The sequence below is a fragment of the Lagopus muta genome, chromosome 1 (genome assembly GCF_023343835.1).
Source record: "Lagopus muta isolate bLagMut1 chromosome 1, bLagMut1 primary, whole genome shotgun sequence".
NCBI classification, from domain to species: domain Eukaryota; kingdom Metazoa; phylum Chordata; class Aves; order Galliformes; family Phasianidae; genus Lagopus; species Lagopus muta.
The window spans coordinates 20,134,680-20,159,357 of NC_064433.1; the positions used below are offsets into that span (position 1 = coordinate 20,134,680).

A 24,678-nucleotide genomic window follows, 5' to 3' on the forward strand; every position below is an offset into this window, starting at 1 on the left:
GAATCTCTTTTATGAGGGAAAACAGTGCAACATACTTCAAGACACACACATACTGAAAGGTCTACAAAACAGCATATATTTGGTAAGCAAACCATATTTTTGCATTTACCTCTTTACTCATGAATGAAAATCTTCCTTCCTCTGCTGCCTCAACAGGAGCTTCAAATTCAAACTGGCTGTTTCCAACCACAAATTTTTCATCCTATGGAAGAGAAAAGTTCAGCTTTCAGTTTTTACAGCTTCACCAAGTGCAGTAACACACCACCAGGCAATATACTGTCCAGCACTGGAAGTAATAAGATCAAATGGAGAAAGCTAACCAGTTAAAGTCATCACCTGAAAGCCAAGCTAGCGAAAAGTCCAGCCAGTACAATCTGCTGCCATCTGCACCCCTCCAGCATTCCCTTAAGGTGCAAGCATGGAGAGGTTCAAATCAAGCAACAACATATCTAGCACTCGGTTTCAGAGAGCATGAAGAAAAAGCCAAGACATGTGAAAGCTGGATGGCTTCACACATCAGATGTGTCATTAGTGGAACTGCTTGAGTTCTGCCCTTTAAGGTTTTCTCTGTGGGATTACAGGCAGAGGAGGAAGGCAAGAATTAGACAGTAAATGAGAACGAACATCCCTCACTTTACTGGCTTTGTTTTTACTGCTTCACCAAGACTCCAGCTCTGTTCTCACGAGACAGTCTTTGATGGCAGCACCAGTTTAAGAGTATTCCTGCCTCCTACAAGGCTTTCTTTCCCTCTCTTCACCCTCTGTCTCAAAAAAGCCATTGATTCCTGCCCCTATGCTGCAGCACCTGAACAGCACTAGCACAGATCTCAGCAGCTGTTCTCAAACAAGGGACTGAGCCAACTAAAAAGCAAACCATGGCATTGTTCCTGTGCTGGGTCAGCCTCCCATCCTGGCCCACAGCACAGCTTTGCCAGAATAACCAGGTTAAGAAACAAATGGCAAGGATGTTTTTAGAAGTGTTGTTGGTGAAGACCAACAGAGACCACAGGAATACAAGACCACCTTCATCCCTAATGCTTTTTAGGTCCCAATTTCAATCACATCTCAGAGTACTTCAAAAAAATACTCAGTAACTTGATCTCTCTTTCCTGTTCTGAGGGTTACTAAGTCTGCTGCTGATGTCATCAAAACCTTGTATATGAGGACAATAAATATATCTTTAATACTGCATCACTGGCAGCTCACAGATCAGGTTTATCTAAGTATTGCAGTGGAAGCCCCTCTTACTGCCCCTTCGCTGTGACATGTTGGGCAGTGGACAGAAGAGCCCATCAAGGCTTGGGACTGAGGAGCAGCATGTGCTCAGCTAGGCAAAGGGCCTGCCTCCAGACTCTCTGAGGTTTATGTATAGAGGGATACAGACCTTTTACTTCTTCTTTCTCAGAACCTGCATACAGAAAACAAGCTGCTGAGCTCACAAAGATCTTTCCTGCAATATTTAGAGCCCATTCTATTTCACATCCTCCAAGCGTTAAATCACCTTACAAACCTCTTTTTTGAAGAATGATGCTCCACTGTCCCTGTTTTACATTTCAAAAGTGTTCAAATTCTGCTGTTGCTGCTGTGGAAGCTTTCCTGCATATTTAACAGGCAGTGTTGGGAGAGGAGTGGACCTCGGTGTGCCTGATGGCTGCCACCTGGAGAGAACTGAAATTGGGCTGCCATGCTGGGCTCTACAGCAGAAGGCCCAGAGCTCTACTCAGCAGCCTGGGTGTAGAAGAGGTAACATAACAAACACCAAGAAGTGATTTATGCATCAGACACTCATGACAAAGACAAATCCAAATGGGAAGTTACTAATAACTAAAATCTTGGAGGGCTAATGTGGTTATCTTGTTGCTGGTACATCTGTCTCTCCTACCACGTGCCAATCTTCCAAGGATTCAGCCGGAGAATCTCTCTCAGAAGTTGCATGCAATAAACTGATCAGTGTTAAACTTCCCTTCAGTGCCTTTCTCAGCTGCTTGCTCTGAATGTGGCTATTCCCAAAAGCAAAAGGACAGATTGGATTTATTTCTGCTTCCTACTGAAATTCTTTTAGAGGAAAGAGGGTCAGAAAAATAGTCAACAGCTTCTCATCTTTTAGTCTATTTGCTTCCAGCAAAGGCTCTCACAAGGAGATTTATTCATTGTAGTATAAGTGTTACCAAGTTAAGAGGATTATACAAAAATTGTGGACTTATTCTTCTACCCTGACCTTAACCACCAATCTGCATTCATGGAGATGCTTAAATGAATGATACTGCCTAGTGCACTTAGTCATTATTAGTATAATGATATACTGTGGCTGTGCATGCTCTTTTAAACAAAGCACAGATTAAACTAAGATAATAGAGCTAGTAGTTCAGAGTAACAACAGAACATTTATTTTGCTGATCACCTTTTTCTAAGCAATAATGTAGGCAAATAAAATAAAAAAAATGGATATATTCCAATATTCTAATCAATGAAGTCCTTAAATGGGTTCATGGCTATGTGACTGCCACCTGCCCAGGACATCCTATGACAGAATTATTCTATGTGAGAAGCCACATTCTAATTTGCACTTGGGCTGATGGCCAGTGTCTAAGAGATCTGTCCATATGTTTCTCCTGAGCACGCTGTCTTCCATGAGAAGTTACTTTATGTTGAGTATAGGTTATGCCATTACTCAAAATAACTTTCAGTAATCAACCTTACTGCTTCAGCAGTACGGCCGCATAGGAATGAGCACCTCCATAATTACAGCTATTTCATTTATTTGTGTGCCTGTTCAACTTATGGCACTGAAGGAATTACAATTCTGCTGTAAAAATGCACCTCTGTACTGGGATACATGAGCTACTCCCATGAAAGAGAAGATGTTTTCACTAATCTTTCACCTAAGAAAAACTATTTTTCTCCGCTGTCTCTCCAAACTAGGGCCTATACATTCATCTGACTTCTTAGAGAGACTTGAATTCCACACAAGCCTTTCTGGGTCCCAGTTAAATAAATGCATGCTGGTCTGTTCTGTAGACAAACTGTTAAATATTGCTACACTATGACAAAGCATTCAAAACCACTGTGTGTGTTTGGCTTTGTTAAACATAATTGATACCACTAAAAAAAAAAGGAAGGAGGCTTTTTTTCACTCTTTTCTCTGCTAGTGGTAGTTCAGAAAGGTTGATAAACAAGAATGATAAACAAGGTGAATGAGATTAGCATAGCAGGTTCCTTCTGCTGTTTCTCTTCCATAGAGGAGAAGAGTCTTCTAAAAGGTAAATTTGGTACATCTAGATTATGCATCTGCCCTGAATGTGTTGTTAAGAGAGAATGGACTCTTCCACTTATGCCAAGGGATCACAGAAAGCTTTCCCTCTTCTGCAGAAACCAGTTTGTCAGCTCCTCACAATGCTTAACAATAGAACCTGGAGTGAATTTTCTACAGTGTGTTTCCATTTTTTATTTAAATGCTGCAGCAAAGTGTTGTGTTCCACTTCCTGCAAGCAGCCTGAGTCAGGTCAGACTGATTTCACCTAGTCAGACATCCTGCCAGTGACCAGTGCCAGCCATCTCAGAAAACAGATAAAATCCACTTTTTCTTTTTTTTTTTTTTCCCCTTTACATTTATTTTAATATCTTTGGGCAAAAATATTTACTTTTGAACATATGATTGTACAGCATCTTGCACAAACATGGTTTTGATATGATTGTAGCATTTATGGTTTGCCTTCTAACTTTCTCTGACCACACTTCTTACATTGCTGTTATACTCCTGACCTGTTTACCTTTTTCCTTCCCTTGGCAGGCATAGCAGAAGTGATGGAAGGATTTTGTAAGCTATTCAGTACTTAAATTTGGCAAGGTAAAAAAAAAACAAAACTCAAAAAGCATGAGTATTCTTTAGTTGAGTGATGGCTTGTGGTTTAAGTAATTGATACAAGCCAGCATATTTACCATTAGTTGTATTTAAACAGAGAAACAAACAGCAGAAACTAAGAACAATACTTAAGCTATCACCTAAAGAAGTTTTTAAGCTTTACTTTTATCAGACAAACACTAACTTCTATGTGTTCTGCATACCCAGGTGATAAAACAATTGAAATCTCAGAGTCATACTAGCTGCTTGGCTTTCCAATTGACTTTCTGGAAGGAGGTACTAAGAAAGAGAAATCTTTGCTACAGCTGAGACAATACTTGCTCTTTTTTTTGATGGTTAAAAAATAATAACAAAAGTTGGTTTCCTCCAAACTAAAAGTCATGCAATTTCTGAGTTGTTTTTTTTTCCCCCCTGTTTGCTTGAAAAGTGAAGAGAGAATTAAGCACACCAAATAGCGCTATTTTAGAATACCAAAAAGCAAGTATTTAATTAGGAAGCGATATGAAAAAAAGCAGACTTCTTAAAATTCCTCTCATTAGTTGAAGAATAATTCTCAAGGTGAGGTCCACTTTATGTTCTTTAAAATGCAATTCATATATACTAGCTATGATATTTTGCCTTGCTGTGATTCTGTCTTTGTGGGACTCCACATTTAGAGACTGTATCCAACATTATGTCAAATTTAATGTGTAGCTCTTTTCCTTCTTTAACAAGAATTATGAGCAAGAACACCCAGGAAAGCAGAATCTAAAGCCTGAAGAGTGGGTGTGGCTGGAATTAAAGTGGAATACAAATGACAGCTAGCTTTGAATTAATCCACTTACCTGATAATAAGCTAGATGTCTTCCCTCAAAATGCACTGTTGTTCGGTACTCCATAGGTATTATTGATGGGTTAGGGTTTAGAAACTGTGGGCATTCTTCCTCCTGGGGAGATAAACATTTTATCCATTATTCAAAACAAAAGTCTTATCACAACAAGCTCCAATGGCCTTCGGACAATGGGATGATTGTTCTAAATAACTTTGTGCTTAAAATACAGTGACAGATTTGATTACACCCTTTCAAATTAGACACGCTAAAAATGACTACAGCATATGTCAAAGCCGTGGGTGATTATCTTTCCCAGCCTTGCAATCTTGTTCCTCCCATTGAAGCAGAGTAAAAGGAACAAAAATATCCTTTCAGGAGTTATTCAGTCACAATGCCCCTCCTCAATCACACCCTTAAATTCCCACCCCCACACTGTCACTAAAAAAAACCCTTAAACTTCTGGAGTTAACTTTAGACTCACTTTTAGATCCCTACTTCAGCCATCGCATATAAGAGAAAAAGCAAAGAATATACTGAAGTTTTCTAATAAAAGCCCAATAATTTTATTTTTAAACGTTACCATATTTTGTTTGATCACATCCTGTGCTGAAGAAGACTCTTCACAGATATGTTTCTTCCAGTCCCACTGGCAATTCCACCTATTGCTTGCACAAGAATAGCATCTACAAATATAACATGATAGTCATGACAAACTGTCAGGCTTCTTCCCCCACTGACAAAAAAAGTAAATTAAATTCCATCTTTATTCATGGAGAGTAGATCAATCTGCTACAGTGTCCTTACTATGTTAAGTTGAAAAATTTATAGTAAGAACAGTTTGAGAACCACAGAAAGCTTTTTTTTTTCTTCAGAAATATAAGTAAGGATCAGAAAACCGTAGCATCTCACAAACTTTAAGACGGAGTCCAAGGAGAACAGAAATGATCTTTATAAACCTTCATATATTGAGTTAAAAATGTGGAGTTTGAGTTGGCTGTGTCTGTCCTGGGGCAGTAACATCTCGAGTGGGGAAGATGATGGTGGCAGAGTCATCTTTGACCATCACATCTGAATGCACTACAACCCAAAGCTCCAATCTAACACTTGTGGCAACATGTAGTAAGTAGACATCCACAGAGCTCACCTGCAAGTACAATGGCAACTACCAAAAATAGCAACCCAATGAACCGGCCTTTAATTGCATGCCTCATTAAAGTGTAAGTTAAAGAATTGGGATACTGAAAAATTTTGAGAGCCAAAGACTTAATTAGTAACCTGAAGCACGATGTCACGGGATCTAAACACTTCAGTTAGAAATTTGAAATACTTACGGCTGGTTTTCATAAAGATTCATTGCTTCTTCACAGTCATAAAAAGGGTAAGTATGAGATGCAAAAAATATCCTGTTCTCTCCAAAGGTTAACTGTAATGGAACCGAAACGTGATCTATTGCAAAAGAAAAAGAAAAAGAAAAAAAAAATCTAAGTGGTTGTTGAATTCTTTAGCTCTTGAACAGAATGGTACAATAATACTTTTATTATTTTACAGTGCCGGCAAATATTTAACTATACAATTGATGCTTTAGATCTCATGACCTGTTATATTTGAGCTTTGCTTTGTCTTTTTAAACTACAGTTTTTTGAGCAAATGGTTTTCAGAAGAAAAGCAGAGGATAGGATAAATGGAAGAAGTAAAATTACAGAACAGCTTTACTTTATGGAAGTGTTTCTCAGTGTTGCTATCACCATGCTAGAATTTTAGAGTCTGAAATAATAAGAAAAAATGAATAAAAGGGTAATTGAACACAGATGAAAACTGGCATGAGAACAGTCATATAAAATCAAACGTTATCTTAAATACGAATATGTCTTCATGTAAAATTACTTGTTTCATTTGTGGATTAAAACTGCCATTGTCGTGTGAATTAAAACAAGTGGTCTTTGTGGTTAATGCCCAACAGTGCCCTCAACACAAAGCTACCATAGGCACTTGTGATCTCAGTTTGCTGTACAGGATTTCCACACAAATGTACTTCTCATCTGGATCATTACTGAACTAAGGGAGTAAAATTTATCTTTAGAAACTGGTGTTTTCTATGGTGAAGTTGCTTAAAATGCCTTTTGCAGAAATCATTAAGCCCTTGTGACAAGCTATTTCACAAGCAATTGGGCAGTTTCAAACTGCTTTCCTTGAAGAGGTTCTTGAAAGACCATGAGCAGCTTTATTGGAAGTCACATTTGCCTGCACTGGATCCCATTTAATATTTCAGACTGGTAGAAATGCCAGAGCATTTTCTAACAACAGGGCTGCAATAAAGCATCATTCCTTTCTAGAAATATCCCATTTCCTTGGAAATGGGATACTGCTACAGTAATCAGGGCCATTCCAAACTCAATAGGGCTTCTAAACAGTAAGTGGAAGGCTCGGGACTTTCTGTCACATGCTGCCTATGTTAATAACTGCCTGCCTTCTGCAAAGTGTCTGCCAAGCTTCTGAACATCTTGATATTATTTTTGAATATCCTTTCAGATTGGTCACTGTGGGAAAAACTCAGGAAAGTGTATTATTTCTAAGCAACTTGGTTACTCTCATGCCATTCCAGACAGGCTTCTAGTCTTACATTTTATGCTGGAAGATGTCAAGCTGTCATATTTATCAACTCAGTCTCTTTATGTCCTACTTTTCAAAATATTTAGGGAATGTGAATTGGCCCTAAATAAAGTAGTGCTGCTTTAACACTTCGCATAATCTGATACCTTGACATACCCCAGCTATTTTAAAACTTGAGAGATTTTAACATCATTACATTTTGTGCAATTAAAACTGGATTTTGACCAGCTTTGAAGATAATTTAAGCTTGTGTTAAAATGTACTTCCAAGTACCACACTCTTGGGAAATTCTGATACATATGAGAAGGTAATCCTAAGGGGTACCTCTATACAATGTGGAAGAACACTTTTTTAGTTGTTTAAATTTGATCAATTAACAATGAAGGCTGTGTTGCCAGTTTTATTCTGTGTTTATATATCAGGATGTACGAACATAAGGCTCAAATAAAGCACTATTGAGGAAATAGCACAAGAATTTTGTTTGGCGAAAGACCATAAGTGTATGTCAGTGGTTCAGAACGGTGGTACAGCCCTTAAGAATACAATCATGTATTTTTCCACTGGTCTTCCACTACTGCAGAAGATGGAGGGCACACAGTGGAAGGGGCAGAAGGCTTTATGATGGAAAGGACAACCTTCTGACATGGATCAGAAGACTAGTTACTGAAATATAGTCGAGTACAGTCGAGTATAAAACTAAAACAACACATCTTCATACTGTGCTGCTCTTCCAGCCTCATATCTCAGTTTGATCAGAGTAAGATTAGAATAGCTGAATTTTGCTTGTTTGGGACACAGAATCCCTATGCTCCTGGTAGAAATATCACTGAATTGGTGACTTCAGGGACTGTTTTGGGGAGGTGTAATGGCATGATGCAGCTTCTGTGGGCAGTATCAGTTAGATCAATTTTGCTGAATATTTTGGTGGGAACGGCACAGCTTGAAAAAAACAGCGATGGAAAGATTTTGAGTAAAACTTTCTCTTTTTTAAATTAATGTTTGAATGGGCAAAGATCAACAATAGACTACTTGAGCCAAGGGAAAAAAAACGTGCATTCAGTTCATAAAAAAGGATCACATTAGAAGCAGTGGTTTATGTACTTTCCTTTCTTATGCATGGCAGGTAGCAATATTTCTTTACCTTGACCTTTCGGAGTTGGAGGAATCATATCAGGTGGGTCACAGATTATAACTCCTTCATTTAATTGAGCACGATGGCTTGTTTCACCAAAGGTACACCAAAGTTTGTCACTAGTGCTCAAAGTTGGCAATGGACTTACTGTCAGTTTCACCTGCAAACAAATTTTCAACAGGTAAAATATTCGAAAGAAAGTAAGCAAGCTCAGCAAGGCTTATGGCCACAGAATTTTCAGCTGCTTTCTTTTCCAGCCAAGGGTGATATTTTGGCTGGTACTGCACAACGTGGTTCCCCTTTTCAATTTTTATTTGTTTTCTTTTATTTTTCTGCCACTTTTCCAGCTGGGTCTATGCTGAATAAAAATGGTACAGAAAACTCCTTCCTTGTCAGTGCACTAGATCAAAACAAAAATGTCTCTAGATACAAGCCCAGCCCAGCCTTTTGTTCTTGTACTCAGCATCCAGTTCAGTAAACAGAGTAGTTTAAGACTTAAGTAAGTCTTGAACTTAATGAAAATTACATTAACTTTAGGTGTTATTAGCCAGCAAATAAACCAAGGCTGAATGGGCTGGAAAAGCTGGAGTTTGAAAGGGCTGAGCAGATAAAAGTGGCTTTCTCAAGATTCAATGTACATGCAAAAATAAAACCAAAAAAACAACACCCAAATCCTGACATTTATCACTGCTACTTAAAAAGGATTTCTGAGAGTGGTGGTGAGATCTTAATCTTCCTAAAGAAATCATCAACACAGTATGCATGTCAGAAACTAAAGGCAAAATAGAGTGGGAAAACTTAGCAAGGCAGGAAAAAGAAAATGAAATCAGATTTTAGATGATGCCCTTGATTCAGTGTTTCAGGTATGTTAATTCCACAGTTTAGGCTTTTTACATTTTGTGTTTCCAGTAGAAATGAGGATGGTTCCTTTCTCACGGAAACTGGTCCACTATGTTATAAGCTGCAATATTTTTTGGTGAGTAAAAGTAACTAAGAGGAGAAGATAACAGTGGCAATATTACAGGTTGTATGTAGACGCTCATTTGAAGTTGGATTTGTTTTTGTTGATTAGATATTTTGGCCTCATACTCTCATATGAGGCACTAAAGTCTTGTCAACACAAGTTGACAAGGTCTGAAATAAGAGAAGGTGTGGATTTAACTAGGCTATGTACATTCTAATAACATTTTTTCTCAATGCAGAGACAACCTTAAGACAATGCTGCTTACATCATTTAGGAATGAAATTAAACTAACCCAAAGTGAAGTCTCTTTCTTTCTGATCAAGAGGGATCAAAAACCATTTAGTAACTTCACTCAAAATTAACCCAATTTTACTTGCTGAGCACAACCAGTACATCCTCAGTCTGTACCAGCATGCTGCACTTGAAATCAAAGCAAGCTATGACATACTGGTCACTCTCCAAATGCTTCATTTTGTCACCACGTAGTAGTTTTGCATGCTGAATTTAACTTCTCCATGTATGTAGACAAATTTTGCTGTGTAGACAAATCCACTGCCAGATTTTAAAGAAGCAGCTTATGCCTTCACTACTTACTCAAGTTTATGCTCAAGTAAGCTGAAAGAGGATGCAAGGGCAACATGAAATCTCCCCTATCAATTATCTTTTATAGGCTATACAATATTGTGCAACACTTTCGTAATATTCAGATAGCTCTAAGTGCTTTGTCATCCATAATAATGCATCACTGTGGTTTACAGAGAAGGTTAAAAGGAGCATTTCTTAGAAGGAAACATTAACTACATCCTGCAAGAAGAAAAGGCAAGAAAAGAGCACTGTGAGAAGTCTGAAAGGTTGAGATACCTCAAAAACTTTATATTTCTTGCTATCACCATGCCTAAAGAAAAACAGACATTAATTTGCTTTGTATTCACATCAGTGTGCTTTAAGAATGTGCAGGGAAAGGATTTTCTTGTCCTACCTTAGCAGGAGCTCTACGACTCATGTTTTGAGGGTCTGCACTGATGATAGTCATACATGTACCACTTGGACTCCAGAGCCAGTCGTTCTCCTTATCAGCCATTTCACAGTCTGCCCTCTTTGTACACCTGACAAAATAGGAACAAAACAAGAAGTAAAGCAATATTTGGACTCTGCTTTCTCTGAACTAAGCAACAATTCAGGGACCAGAGACTGAAACTGCAGTACAAGATGACTGGAAATTTGCTTTAATATTGACTATTCATGTTGCTATCAGAGAACTATTAAATGAATAAGTGATGGAGTAAGTACTGACCATATTTGAAATACAGAAAGCAAGCAGGGAGAGAACATACGTTGCATAATGTGTAGGATTACTCCACTCAAACATATGGACACCTAATAATACTTAACACAGCATCAAAAAGAGAATGGAGCCATTGCCCCATTTCCTGAAAGTAGGCTGATTAATCTTCATTTTAACACACACCAAACTCCTGGAGGAGTGGGCACAATCTTTCTCTAGGTCAAGGATGACACCCATGTGTTGGCAGCAATAAGATACCTGACTCATGAGGGCAGAAATGATAGAGCAGTGCTGCCTGGGGCACACGAGAACTCCTGTGGAATCTCAGCACAAGAGAAATGCAGCTTTCTCGGTGAAGGGCTTCATTAACTCCTGCCACAGTTTAAGATCTCTGTCTGCGAGGGCACCCTTACCATCGCAGGAAGACATCAGTGGCTGTGCAGCCTCACAGAAAATCCTGAGAGATTTTCTTAGCTCCCCTACAGGAAGGATGTAAAGCAGAGGTGCTGCAGGACAGAGTTTGCATATGTGGCTACAAAAGCTTGTTAGAGCGTGTGCTGGGGGCCAGTTTCATGCATATTCTTTTCATCCTGTGCAGCGCTTGTGAGAAAACTCTGTAATATCTCTGGGTGTTGTAACAAAAGTCTATTAACTCATCAGGGGCCTTAGTATAGTACTGTTGCTGAACAGTTCTGCCAGCACTACCCTAAGGATATCATTTACATACAAAGTCTACATGCATATAACACGTCCCTAAACACACAATTAAGCGCTGCATGTGAAGATGAGACAGAACTTGGTGCAGGTGAGAAAAACATTAGAAATCATGTGCTTCTATTTCTACTGGGAGAAATACTACCAAATGCAAAAATTCACGTTTGCTTGTTCTCAGAGATCATTAATACTTCAAGTTATTGAGGTCAGTGGTTGTATCAGAAACCTGAAGGGAAATCTAGGAGAAATTGCCTCCTGTATGATATATGACACGGCCTTCAACTCTGAGTAGCCAGGAGGAGTTTGAGTTGCATGTTCCAAATCCCCAGGTTTCATCCACTGAAGCTGAAGCCTGGTCTTGAAGAGTCAGTACAGAATATTGCATAAATGTGTACAAACACATAAGTTTCTCTGCAGTGCTTCACATTATGCTGCACAACAGCCTGTTAGGTAACTTAATGTGAAGGTTCACATTTTCAGGCAGGAAGCTGGAAGCCTGAAATTCATCTGCATGCTATAATTAAATAGCCCCTTTGTTCCAACAGCGAGTACTTAGAACCATGAATTCCCAACTGCTCATGCCAAGGGGTTAATTAACTTAGTAGTCAAAAAGAGAGCTGTAGGACTGCACTTGCTTCTCACCACTCCAATCAATGTGCAATGTAAAGAAGAGACATCCAGAATTGTTCTAGTTTGCATACGTTTGAATATTAATTCAGATAACCTCTGCAGAGAAGTCAGCCAAAGGCCAACTTCTGCTCTCATGCAATGAGGTGAGAGCCCGGTGTAGCTAAATGTCTCCATAGCTAACATTTACCTACAAACAGCCTTTTATCTATATACTTTATGTTCAGACATTAGCAATTTCTTCCTTTACGCTCTTTTATTATGTTTTGCATCTCTACTTAAAATAAATGCTATATTTTCAGGATTTTAAATAGGGAGCACTCTTAACTTTTGGGAGAACCTCTGACTGCATGGTTCAGAGAGCCATAAAACTTGCAGTTGCAAGATGTATACTGATTTTCAGTACCAGCAGAAGTGTATATATTTTCCCAAACTAATGAAATCTGCAGAAGTCAATGGGGACTTATTTGTGTACATGGAAGATTGATACCAATGTCAGTGTGATAAAATTCAATCCCTGTCAGTACTGAGAGTCTGAGTACAAAGAATCGGAATCACTACACAAAGCAATAACAGAAGGCACGTGCCACATCTTGAGGCCTCCTCCAGCACCTTCACTGCCCACATCTGCAGGACCCCTGAGGGACTCACCTGCCCTCCCGCACACACCAGCCGCAGTACGGGTCCTGGGCCTGCATGCACTTCTCACAGTCTGAGTACTTGTGGCACTGCTGTACGGGAAGGCGATGCACCTGGGGAGCCAACAGCAAGACAAACCTTCACGTGTCTGAGGAAGGCACAAGGAGACTGAAAAGCTTACGGATGGGATTGCACAACGCCGCCGCCCACTGCAGAAGACCCCTTATAACTATGTTCAGGTGCAATTTGGCTTTTTAAAATGGAACTTGGTTTACCCCCTGGTCATGACTTAAAGCTCAAATTCACATATTTTCCTGCTCTTCTTCACTCCAGTGTTCTCTTGTCTCTCTCCAAACTAGCAGAATTCATTGCCATAATCAAGAATCATGAGAAAATCTTAAAAAGCCGTTCAGTTCCTGCAGTTAGGTTAAGCTACTTCTGGACATGTGCATTTCAGCAGATGCTGCAGAACAGAAATGTGAGAACATCTTTTCCAACCCAAGAAACAGCTACTGCAGGACAGATTCTTCCTGCAGGTTAACATAGCACTAGCTAGATCAGTTGTACGTACAATAGCCTCCTCCTGTTGTTAGCACGAGATTGAAATCCTTTGGAAATGTAACCACACGTGGCACTTTCAGCCAGAAGGCACTGCAGGAAGTCTGAAATCCTCAGAGGGCCCTGGTGCTTGCAGCGCCGCACTTCTCAAAGCTTAACTCTGCTGCCATGCAGTAAGTTTACAACAGAGAATGGAAATAACTGTGGCAGGAAGCAGCACCGTCAGTTCTCAGACTCCCCGTAAATACGTGGCTTCTGGTTTTGATTTTCTTTGAGGGTGAGAATAAACAATTTGGTCTTTCTTTAATGCCCAGAAAAATGAGCTGGCACATAATCAGCACTTTTAACTATGCTGCTGAATTGTGCAAGAGGGGAAGGGACATACTCCTCCCAGACTGTTAAGGACCGTGTTTTACCTATGAAGAGGGATGTAAGCTTTTTTTTTTTTTTTTTTCTTAACCTAATCCTCTCATTTAAACCCACTGGCAGGTACAAAGCTACTTTGCAAGTCCGAATCTGGCCTCATTTCACCTTAGAAGAGTTCAACCTGATTCAGGCAGGGTGGTTGGACTTGATGATCACCAGAGGTCTCTTCCAGCCCCTACAGTTCTGGGATTAGGTGACTCAGTTAAGGAAAACATCAACATTTGGTAGTGTTCATGCATTTATGACTACATAGGCTTATCTCTTCAGTACTTTCTTTTACTTCCACAGGCTGCTTCCTACCCAGAGCTGAGTTACTGGCACACCGCTTCTCTAACCAGCTCCCCTCTCGTGAATAATTTAATATGCAGTGAATGGCTTTTTTATGACAAAGTGTCTGTTTCATAATTCTAGCAAGCAGAAACAAGCTCCAGAGATTGGCCGTCCCTACAAGTTTTACATAAACCAAAAGATTTTTACAGAAAAAATAGCAGCTCGGCTTACAGACAGCTACAGAATCACAGAATCACAGAATTGTAGGGGTTGGAAGGGACCTCCAGAGATCATCGTGTCCAACCCCCAAAACACAGAGAAACTGATTTTAGAGATTTTAGTGTTTTTCTCATTGGCATTTTTAACCAGAGAGAGGTAAAAGCCATAACAAGCACAGAAAGTGGTGAGAATGGTGACTGCCACAGGCTTCAGTTTTACTGCTGATAATGAGACGTATCAGAAGGAATCCAAGATCCTCCCACTTCTGTTTACTTTTAATGGCCTACACTGAGTATGGCAGGAGTGGTGCAGTCCTTTCTTGCTTCAATGGGCCTTCCTGACCCCTGCCCAGCTCTGGGAGAAGGATAAGAAGGAAGAACTGACTTTTGAAAGCATCTGCTCTGAGCCATCCACTGCTTGGTAAAAGAAGATGGGGGGAAAGGGGGAAGGGGGGAGCGAGAGAAGAAATGAAACAGGAAAGCAAAAGGTGGATTCTCTCTGCAATCTTAAGCTCCGTATCACTCTTCCCTATATTTTGTCATCATCTAATTTATTTTTAAAGGCTGCTTCACGTTATCACCCATCACATCACTTGGGTGGCAAGTGCTGCATCTGCCAGGCAGGTCAGCGTTCAGCATGCACAGCAGCGCAGCGATTGTGCACTTCATTGTTTACCTCCTTTTAAATAACTGAAAACCATTTTAACCCCCAGGGCAGGGTTCTGGTACATCTTTTCCCACAACTTGCAGCTGTTCTGAAAACAGCAGAGCATGTTTCAGCATTTATTCTTCCCCCCTCACTTCTGTCACTTCATTTCTTCCAGCTCTGAAGGCCTCCATTCTCCTCTGTCTGGCTTTCAAAGTGGGTGGGACTGCTCATTATAATTAACTCCTGGAGATGACAGTAATGTAATGCCATGACAGAGCTCCCAAGTTTAGTTATTCACATTTAAGCTGAACAGGTTTTGTAAAAGAAAATTATTATTCCCATTATTTAGAAACTGATGTGTCTATGAGAGCTACTAAGAAAAGATTAAACTGAAATAGCTTCTTTAGGAGAGATTTTCTGCACTCTAAATTTAAACATTTTGTAGATATGGAACTATTAGCAGCCTTCCTAAATTCTATTTCAAGCTGACTATCACCAGAAAACCTGCCTTGCTGCAGGTTGCCCCAGTGCTCACGCTGCTCAGCCTGGTGGGGACATCAGGGCTGAAGCAATCTGCTGGTGTCCCATGGGGTGCCAGGCTGTGCAGCCTCATGTAGATTCTGTTGAAGTTTGAAGTTCTGTTCCAAATCTGAAGTACCAACTACTAAAAAAAATGGTACTAACCTGCAGGAATATACTTCCCCCACCATTTCCCCAGTACTCTCCTTCCACAGCCATCAGAATTCTCCCTGTGTTACTGCTGCTGGGCCATTTCCCACATCCCACTGAGTGTCCCCATCAGTGCTGCTGTGGTGGCAGTCTGTCATTTCTCCCATCCCGGAGAGCTGCTGGACCATGAGTGTGAGTGACCACATAGGGAAGTGCCGTGAGCAGGTTGCAGCTATAAGTGGCATCCCTCCCACCTTCTCCTTTCCTTCTTGCTTTTGTTTGCTCTTCAAAAATCTTCACTGTTCCAGCTCAGAGAAGGTGAACCAAGAAGAGACCGCCTGTTACTTCTGTAGCAGTCCGACTATTCCTCTTGCAGCAGTACAGCTCTAGGCAGAAGCTAATACAAGGACGTTTCCCAAAGCTCTAGGTCTCTCCATTGCTTCTTACCTTCTAACAGCAAGACCCGTGAAAGCTCTTGGCCACTTTAAATATATGAAAACACTGCTGTGTCAGCTACTAGCATCCCAAATCCTGAAGTATTCACAGAATCTCAGAATGGCGGGAGTTGGAAGGTACTTCAAGAGATCAGTGAGGCCAACCCCCCTTCTAAAGCCGGTTCCCTAAATAGGTGGCATAGGTAGGCAGCTCAAGTGTTCTCCCCGATGAGTGGCTGCCTGACCCTGTGGCGTTCTAGTGCCAAACATCACAGCTTCATCCTTTGCCCAGACCCCATTACAGAGCTTCAGAGGTGAACTCACTTCCTGATCTCACTCTGAGTAGTAAGGATGTAACCGTTCTCCAAGTGACAGTCAAGTGATTAAGCCCATCACCTCTGCTTGAGGGAGCAAAAAGCACAGGGGGGCTGAAGCTGGTAGAAGGAGGTACATAATTCACACTGTTTTCATCCACCCCATAATCCCAGCAGCATTTTCATTTATTTGTAATATCCTGCTGTCCTTCTGCCTGTGAAGGTGCACACACAAATGCAGTGCAGGAGCAGCCCCAGTGACTAGGGTGGGTTCCAGGAATGACAGAGAAATGTTCAAATCTCAGGTAAAGTCACAGAGGAAGTTAAACTGGACCTGATGCTTAAAAAGAGAGGGATACATTACCTTGTCTGTGGTCATCACATATAGATATTCTTGGGTTTTGTCAAGGACCAGATCATTCTTTATGGGTTTATTTAGTTCAATAGTCAGAGAACTGTATTCAGTTACAGTGGATGACAGGAACACCTGTTCCATGAAAGAAAGAAGGGTGGTAAAGGTTGCTGTTTTTTCAATTATCATGAATGAAAATGCTATGTTTGCTCAAGTTCACAAATTCATATTGGTGAAAACATTTCAATCTGAAGTATTTAGCATCAAAGGCAGCAAGCACAGCAGAAAAATTATGGAAAAGAAATTGCTCACAGCTCACAATAGCTAGTATTTCCATTGATTTTTTTTTTTCCCTATATACTAATTTATTTCAGTGTTGTAAAACTCAAATTTTCAACTTGGAGCCACAGCTCTTAAAGGTGTTCAAATTTGCTGACCTCCCTTACAATAAGCAGTTGTATCAGCTTCACACTTCAAACAAAATAGTGACACATGGCCATCACTTGTCTTCAGCAAAATAACACACACGGTGTGACAGTCTCCATAGTTTAACAGTATGGACACACAAACCCTTGAACCACATGTTCCCACAGTCAAAGCTCCTGCTTTAGCTTTAAATTGTTTTCTGTATTCTGGTCACTGAATGGCCACAATGATTACAAAATGAAAATGTGCTCTTAAACGAGTAGGAGCTTGAATAGCTATAAGGCCAGAGCAGATGCTAGATTACCTAGGGATATTTTTATAAGGCTCCATGCAGGTATCTAAACCTTTAGGAGAAGTATCATCCAGGCAATGCTAATTCTACCTACATACTGGAAAGCTGAGGTACACAAGAAGTAACCTGTCTTTATTTTTCTTTGAAAGTAAAGACATTGAGTGCCAAGAGAATCTGCTCCTGCTATGTGATCCTCTAAATCATGTTCACTTTCAGAGTATCAGAAACAGTTATCAGAACAGAAACGTTATCAGAACAGTTTGCAACCTATTCAACACGCTCCAAGCTTTGAAGTCAGATTTGTTACCTTAAGAATTTTTCCATCTGAAGTCCCCAGAAAGGCCACGGTGTGCCCATTCTCCACAGTCACAGTAACAGCCGTGAGATTCATCCCTTCTTTTTGTAATACTGGCTTCTCTATAACACCATTTTTACTTCCCAAGAGGTACGGTAAGTGTTCAGAGCCACAGGGGAAATTTTTGCTTGCATTCTAATAAGGAATAGCAATACAGAGCGATGTTAAACATTCAGATCACTAATTCCCACCTAAGAATGAAGTGTAACCCTGCTACCACAATATGATACCCTTCAGACATAGGAGAGCAGAAAAAGAGAAATGGGTTCCCTGGCCATGTTACAAGCCAACGAGCCACAATCAGAAAGCAGTCTGCGAACTGCAAACTGCTTCAGTGCTATTGCTTTCCAGGAGACATAGAGAGGAAATGGTCTTTCTTTGTTTCACTGCAGAAGCACAGATTAAAAGCTAGCCAGTTCATTTAATTAGCTTGTCATATAGATCAGGTTTACCAATTTTGTTTTGAGGACTGTTTTTTAAGCTGTTTTAGTTTTCAATTTGCTGCACTCCATAGAAAAGCAGCCCACTGGCAATTGCCTTGTGAACATTCAACACTTTCAATACGCTTTAATCTGAAACTGCAGAAAAAAGGTTAATCCACACCTTGTCTTTCCTGCTACTCTGCTCTCTGATTGGAAATCCACATCTCTCTTTTGCTGGAAACCCAGGCCACTCCAATTCTCATAATCACAATTTGTGTAATCTGGTGCTCACTTCAGATGCAGGGTACTGCAGTGAGAAAAACTGGGGTTTGGAAGCAAAAAGCGTTTCGGCTTCTATTCAGTGTTAGAGATCTCCTACATGGCTGTGATCTCATGAGATGAAGGATTCTGGGTCAACACCAGTAATGAGCTGGTATTTCCATGCCTCATCCCTTCAGGTGATCCCTCCTACCCCTGGGCTGCAGCACACCAGTTTTCAAGCTGTGCTCAAAAAGCAACTGCTTATGCAAGTGTGTAACTTATTTGCGTTGGGGAATTAAGACATCTTTCTTCACGTTTGCTGACTTATTTTTAAGGTGATTCAGTCCCTCATCCCAGTTTACAGTTGGCTGCAGTAACAAATGGCATGCACAAGTGAGGGTGGGAATAGGTTGAGAGGCATGGACAAAAGCAAACGTCTAACAGAGAAGCTGAAAACTGCATCATAAAGCCAGAGCCATAAATTTAGAATCAGTATCTTGAAGGATGTCAATGTCCTCCAGTATCCAAGGCAATGAAAAGCCATGAAAAGACATGCAAGGTCACCCTCATGCTGAGGATCTATTTTGAGCCAGAGAAATATATGAAAGCCACCTGAATACTAGAAACATGCATATTTCAAATTATCTGAAAATTCAAATCCAAGTGAGAAACAACACCAAACTCCAGGTATCACCTTCGAGATCAGTAATACCACTTAAAAACATTACAGATATGTTGGCTGTGAACAGAATTGTCTGTAGTAATCATCTGGAAGCTGAACATGGGCATAACAAATCACTGTTTCTGACTCAGTAATTTCCGCACTAGAAAGAACTCCTTAAAAGAAATGCATTCATGAAACCAGATAATATTCATCTTTTAGAAGACATCAACGCTGTTTCAAAATATGGTAAATTATAAATATCTTGTTGCTTCTTGCTTGATCTGTTTCACAACATTCCCAACCACATTCAATTTTGTAGTGAATCCACTGAGTGAATATAAAGTTCTCCAGCATCTAATCTCACTATAGTTTATCTCAAAGCTACATAAAATGCATGCAGTTGAATATTTTCCACTATTCCTATCACGGATTCTAATATTGATAACTGACATTACCTGTCCATGTGGTCCACATGGGTTTTCTACTGCAAAGAGTTTGTAAAACATGCTGGTATTCTTATTTGTGTAGCAATCATCCCGGTTTTTCTCCATTTTTTCATTGATGTGCCTCAACGAAAACACACACATGGCAGATTTTAAGGAGCCATTATCTTTGTTTACTTTGCTGAAGAGTGCAACAAGCACTTTGTCATCCGAGGCAGAATCTGTAGTTTGTCTTTGCTGAGCCATGCTCTTGGCCAGCTCTTTTCCTGGGGTGGTGACGTAAGCAGAATGACAGTGGTCGTAGGAACCATCCTCATCTTTGCAACCCAAGTCCATTTCAAAGTAGGAATAATAATGGGCATCATCTTTGCAAAGACGTGCAATTAGTGTGCGGTTATTGACAGGCTGCTTCTCTTGCTGGTTAAAAATGAAATAAACGTAATTTTTATCCTCAAAGACTGTCACAAATTGCTGTGTGCTTGAAGAATGATAGGCTGACTTTACAGCCGCCGAGTCCGAATACATTTCAAAAATGTCTTTCCCGTCCTTCTCGTGGAGCTGCCGAGTGCTGATTATTATTCCATTATCATTTGGCCCATTCCCTTTCCCAACAAACAGCACCTGATCATTGTCCAAGGAAGTGATCAGCCCCACCGTCGACACATTCTCATCGTTGCTTGCTACAAAGGACTTCTCTCCACTGGTTTCCACATAATGCGTAACTTTGGTAATGTTTTCTAGATCTCTGGTGGCACAAATCCCTTTAAAAAGGCTTCCACACACCACAATTGTTTTATTTTCCTTGTTCAGCAACAATAATTTGTTGTAATTGTCAGTCAGTACTGCCTCTTTACATTGATTTTCTTCAATGGGAGGTGTGCATTTTTTGTTGTCCTTTCTTGGCCCCGTTTCCACATGTATCCGTACCACCAGATTTTCTGTAAGCTGATACAGAGCATTTACCACTCCCAAATAGATTATGCCAGTGTCATTATCCACTGTTAGATGATTTAGCTCTGTGGCACTCTGAAAAAATTTCAGTTCCTCACTTCTGGAAAAGGTGATGCAAAAGCAGCTCACAATGCTTAGCGTCCAGATCCATGAAGCCATCTCTACGTAATACCTAAAAAGGGAAAAGAAAACCGTGAAAATTAAAAAATAAAACTGACAAGAAATTCAGCAACGTGAAGTTTTTTTAATGATTTCGGACACAAATATACTCACCATTATGCCTGTGCAGACATTACAAAGATTACATAAAGCGTCAAATCTTGTTAATTGCCTAGCAATTTAATATGTCGGGGAAAGATGGAACAAGGTCGCATGTCCAAGTGTTGATCATATAACCAATTAGATAATCCCGTGCTAAAGCACAATGAGGTCAATGGACAATTTGAAACATGGCAAGAAGTGGTAGTGCTTCTCCAGTTTCATACTGTGTGAATTGTTAATAAGGGAGATTTGAAAAACAAGCTGGATGAGTCTGGCATTTCAGGCAGAGGGAGAGAATCACAACAATGTCCTGGGTTGGAAGGGACCTCAAGGATCATGAATCTCCAACCCCCTGCCACACGCAGGGCCACCAACCTCCCCATTTAATGCTAAACCAGGCTGCCCAGGGCCCCATCCAGCCTGGCCTTGAACACCTCCAGGGATGGGGCATCCACAACCTCTCTGGGCAGCCTGTTCCAGCACCTCACCACTCTCTCTGTAAAGAACTTCCCCCTGACATCCAACCTAAATCTTCCCTCCCTCAACTTCAAACCATTTCCCCTTGTCCTGCAGCTATCTACCCTTTCAAAGAGTTGATTCCCCTCCTTGTAGGCTCCCTTTAGGTACTGAAAGGCTGCAATGAGGTCACCCTGCAGCCTTCTTTTCTCCAGGCTGAACAAGCCCAGCTCCTTCACCCTGTCTTCATAGGGGAGGTGCTCCAGCCCCCTGATCATCTTCGTGGCCCTCCTCTGGACCCCCTCCAACAGCTCCCTGTCTTTCTTGTACTGGGGGCTCCAGACCTGGACACTGCATTCCAGTAACACTGGGGACATTTGGTGTTGCAGGACTTTCCTGATAAAGGAAAACATCCTTCTGTTGACTACAGGGAAGTCTGCATCTGGCTTTTACTCTTTGAGAGTCCTCGACTGCTGTAAAGCTGCTTCCTATGCAACGCTGCCTATGATATTACTGCTATGCATTAAAGTCTGACACTTCAATTCACTTTAGCACTGCAAGTGGACGATTTTAAATCTGCCTTTAAAACATCATTTAATCACTGAGAGTTTAACGTGCTAAAGATGCTTTTATGTGTTGCATTGTTCAGCCCTCAAACCATTTCTGCTTCTAAAGCAGATTGCCTGGCTGTGTGGAATTAAGCAAACACCTTCTGAGGCTTGTAGCCTGGCCTAATTTTAACTGCGGGACCCAAATAATGAGGCAAATCCAAACTGGCTTCCTAACAACTGAATGATTTTCAGTGTTTTGTTAAGTTTTTCACTCTGGGAGCATAAAACAGAAGGCTTGGGCAGAAATGTTTTGGGGGAAAAATAAATTGTGTTTGGAGGAAATACTGAAAAAAAACAAACAAGTATGATCCACAGTTTTTTTAATTTTCAAATTAAGTCATGGGACTTCATAGTCTGATGAGGAAAGATTCTGTAAACTTACAGGGAATCTGGGGATAAATCTGAAAGTATCTGGAACTGCGAATAGAACTGAAGAAATGAAACCCACAGAAGACAAGAGATACATTCAACAAAGTAACCTAATGGGAAAGCCTGCTAGGAGGAGGAAAACAGCAGAAAATACCAAAGGGAAAAAAAAAAAGAAAAATAATAAAAGGAGCACAACAATGAAGGAGCCTTCTGTGCCAGTAATAAATGCTGTTTTAGCAGCACTGACAGACTATAGGGGGATGGGAAGGAGAATTGCCTGAATTACCATTTATACTGGATAACTAAAGTTCATCATCAATCAATGGGGTTGCAACAGCTGGAGCAGGGAGGGAAGAGCCTTGGTTGTGAGAAAGAGCCACCTGTTGGGTCCCAACACCAGCCCTCATCACCTGCCATTCCGCCTTCCTGTGCTGACCACATTTTGCTCCTCCATGAAGAAAACGTGTGTAATGGTAAACCACTCTAAAAGTACAGTGATTCTAACTTTGAAGAAAAACCAAGAACTGACAAAAGGTCTAACTTCAAACTTACATTGCTGGAGTCCTTATCACAAACCAGACCAGTCTGCAGCAAAATGGGGTCAAAAAAGAGCCAGAACATTACCAACAGCACAAGTCCAACTTCTAGTGATAGACTGACCTCACGTGACAGTAACCTGGAAAAACCTAAGAATTATACCCCATTCTTGAGACACGTGGACTTCAGCACATGTCTTGCAAGGTAATGAGGTGTTAGGCTTCTCTGCAATAACCTTAGACCTTGTCTAAGAAACTCAGAATGAATTCTGATATTATTTGTAAGAAACTCCTATTTCTTTTTGCTCCCAAGGACCCCAATTTTGCAAACAAGCTTTGGTCCCTGGTCCCATCTCCATGGCTCAATGGTATGTCATCATGCATGTCATCTAATTTCAAATATTGTCCCTGACATTTATCTGCAATGAAATAATAATGATAAAGAAAAACAGCTTGACACACTGCTGCAATGTTGTTTCACAACGAATTTATCATTCCACCGTCTATTGTGCAATGATCAAGTGCAGAAAAAAAACCAAATTCATTCGTTCGTGCTTTTCCCACAAAGTAATTATTGTCATCTCTGATCATAATCAAGAAGCCTTAAATAGCTCTCCTTAGAAAATATGCCTCAAATGAACGGGTAGTAATTCATTGTACCTTAAGCTCAGGGCTTGGTTCACCCCCATTCCATTTATTTCAGTGGATTAAAAAAAATATAACGAAAATGCAGAATGCATCTCTTTATTTCTAATTGTACTACAGGTACTGAATTGTAATGCAGCCATTAGAAATGGATTGCTTAGCAGCAGTCATCCATGCCATGTTTTGTCCACTCAGGGCACTCAGCTCATGGCACAGAGGCTGCACTGGCAATGCACATGCCTTCGTCCCCTGGGAAAAAGAGTCATGCTGGTTCCTCCCAGAGCCAGGATTGAAAGAAAAGAAAAAGGAAAACAGAAAAAAAGAGAAAAGAAAAGAAAAAGATACTTACAGGCGTAACCCATCTATACAAAAATGGGTAACACTTCCTACTATTTTCTGCCTTGTTTACTTCAGATGTAAAATATGAATGACAATGGCAGTCTCTTTCTAATCTGACTCCAGACAGCAGCTAGTAGATCATTCCAATTTCATTCTGGACTATGGTGTGAGAGTCACCAAGAAATTAATGACGGTTTGATCTTCATTAGGATATGCACATAGGTTGAAGACATTTAAATCCCATTAGACCTATTAGAGGAAACTGTCGTTTGCAAAACTGGGCAAACAAATCCTTTAAGGCACCAAAATAACACTAGCAGTTCTTCACTGTCTATATTGGCTTTGGTTCCCCCCCCTTCATGAAGGGAAGAATAAACAAAAATTAAATAATCTATGGAAAAGATCCAGACCTAAATCCCTACCCGCTTCCAAAAGACCAAACTTTGGGAAGAAAAAAGCTAACCAATTCAAACCAGTTGCAGTGCAACCACAGCTCCTTTCCACCTGACCTGAACTTTGACTATGGGAAGGGCAGCAGGAGGGGCCCTGCCATGGCCATCTGCTGGGCAGGACATCCAGGGCTGCTATTAACAAAGCTGCCCCACTGAGCGAGGTGCTGTGGAAATGCATCGAGGACCAGCTTCCTGCTGTGAAAAGCTGTTTTAAACAAACAAGTCAAGAAAATCTGAGATGAAATGAGTAAGAAAGGCAGGCTGGAGCATTGAATCTGAGCCATCCAGCCAGGCAAATATATTTCCAATGGGTTATTTACATAACTTTAGTTATACATGGGCATATATGGTTTACTCAAAGTCATGCTCTGATCACAGTGTCGTTAAGCAATGGTATGTCTTGGGTTCGAAGGTACCAAGATCATCTGGTTCCAATCCCTTGAGACATGGTATACACCCTCTGACCAAGCACTTACTTTTAAGCACTTGGCAGATGTAGGATAAAAGAAGAAGCCTGGCAGTGCAGCCGATCACATCTCTGCTGTCACTCTCCAAGTCCTGCCTCCATCCTGCTTCTTGCTCCCCAATGATGATATCATCATCCCATCTTGCTCCTCTGTGATACCATCAAGGTAATATTTACCACTGTCCCATCAGGAT

At 40.6% G+C, this 24,678-nt stretch overlaps 1 protein-coding gene across 4 annotated transcripts in view; it reads right to left on the reverse strand.

Moving 5' to 3' along the window:
* Positions 1-24,678, reverse strand: part of PLXNB2 (plexin B2) — a 248,050-nt gene that overhangs the window by 54,683 nt on the left and 168,689 nt on the right. For all 4 annotated transcript variants that reach the window (XM_048934711.1, XM_048934511.1, XM_048934604.1 and 1 more), the window contains exons 5-14: positions 19,411-20,521; positions 17,561-17,743; positions 16,548-16,670; positions 12,658-12,758; positions 10,360-10,486; positions 8,426-8,576; positions 6,006-6,120; positions 5,255-5,357; positions 4,687-4,788; positions 110-202 (exon numbers count right to left, since the gene is read on the reverse strand). In XM_048934711.1, coding sequence (XP_048790668.1) covers positions 110-202; positions 4,687-4,788; positions 5,255-5,357; positions 6,006-6,120; positions 8,426-8,576; positions 10,360-10,486; positions 12,658-12,758; positions 16,548-16,670; positions 17,561-17,743; positions 19,411-20,521 — 2,209 coding nt within the window. The remainder of the gene's footprint in view (positions 1-109; positions 203-4,686; positions 4,789-5,254; positions 5,358-6,005; positions 6,121-8,425; positions 8,577-10,359; positions 10,487-12,657; positions 12,759-16,547; positions 16,671-17,560; positions 17,744-19,410; positions 20,522-24,678) is intronic.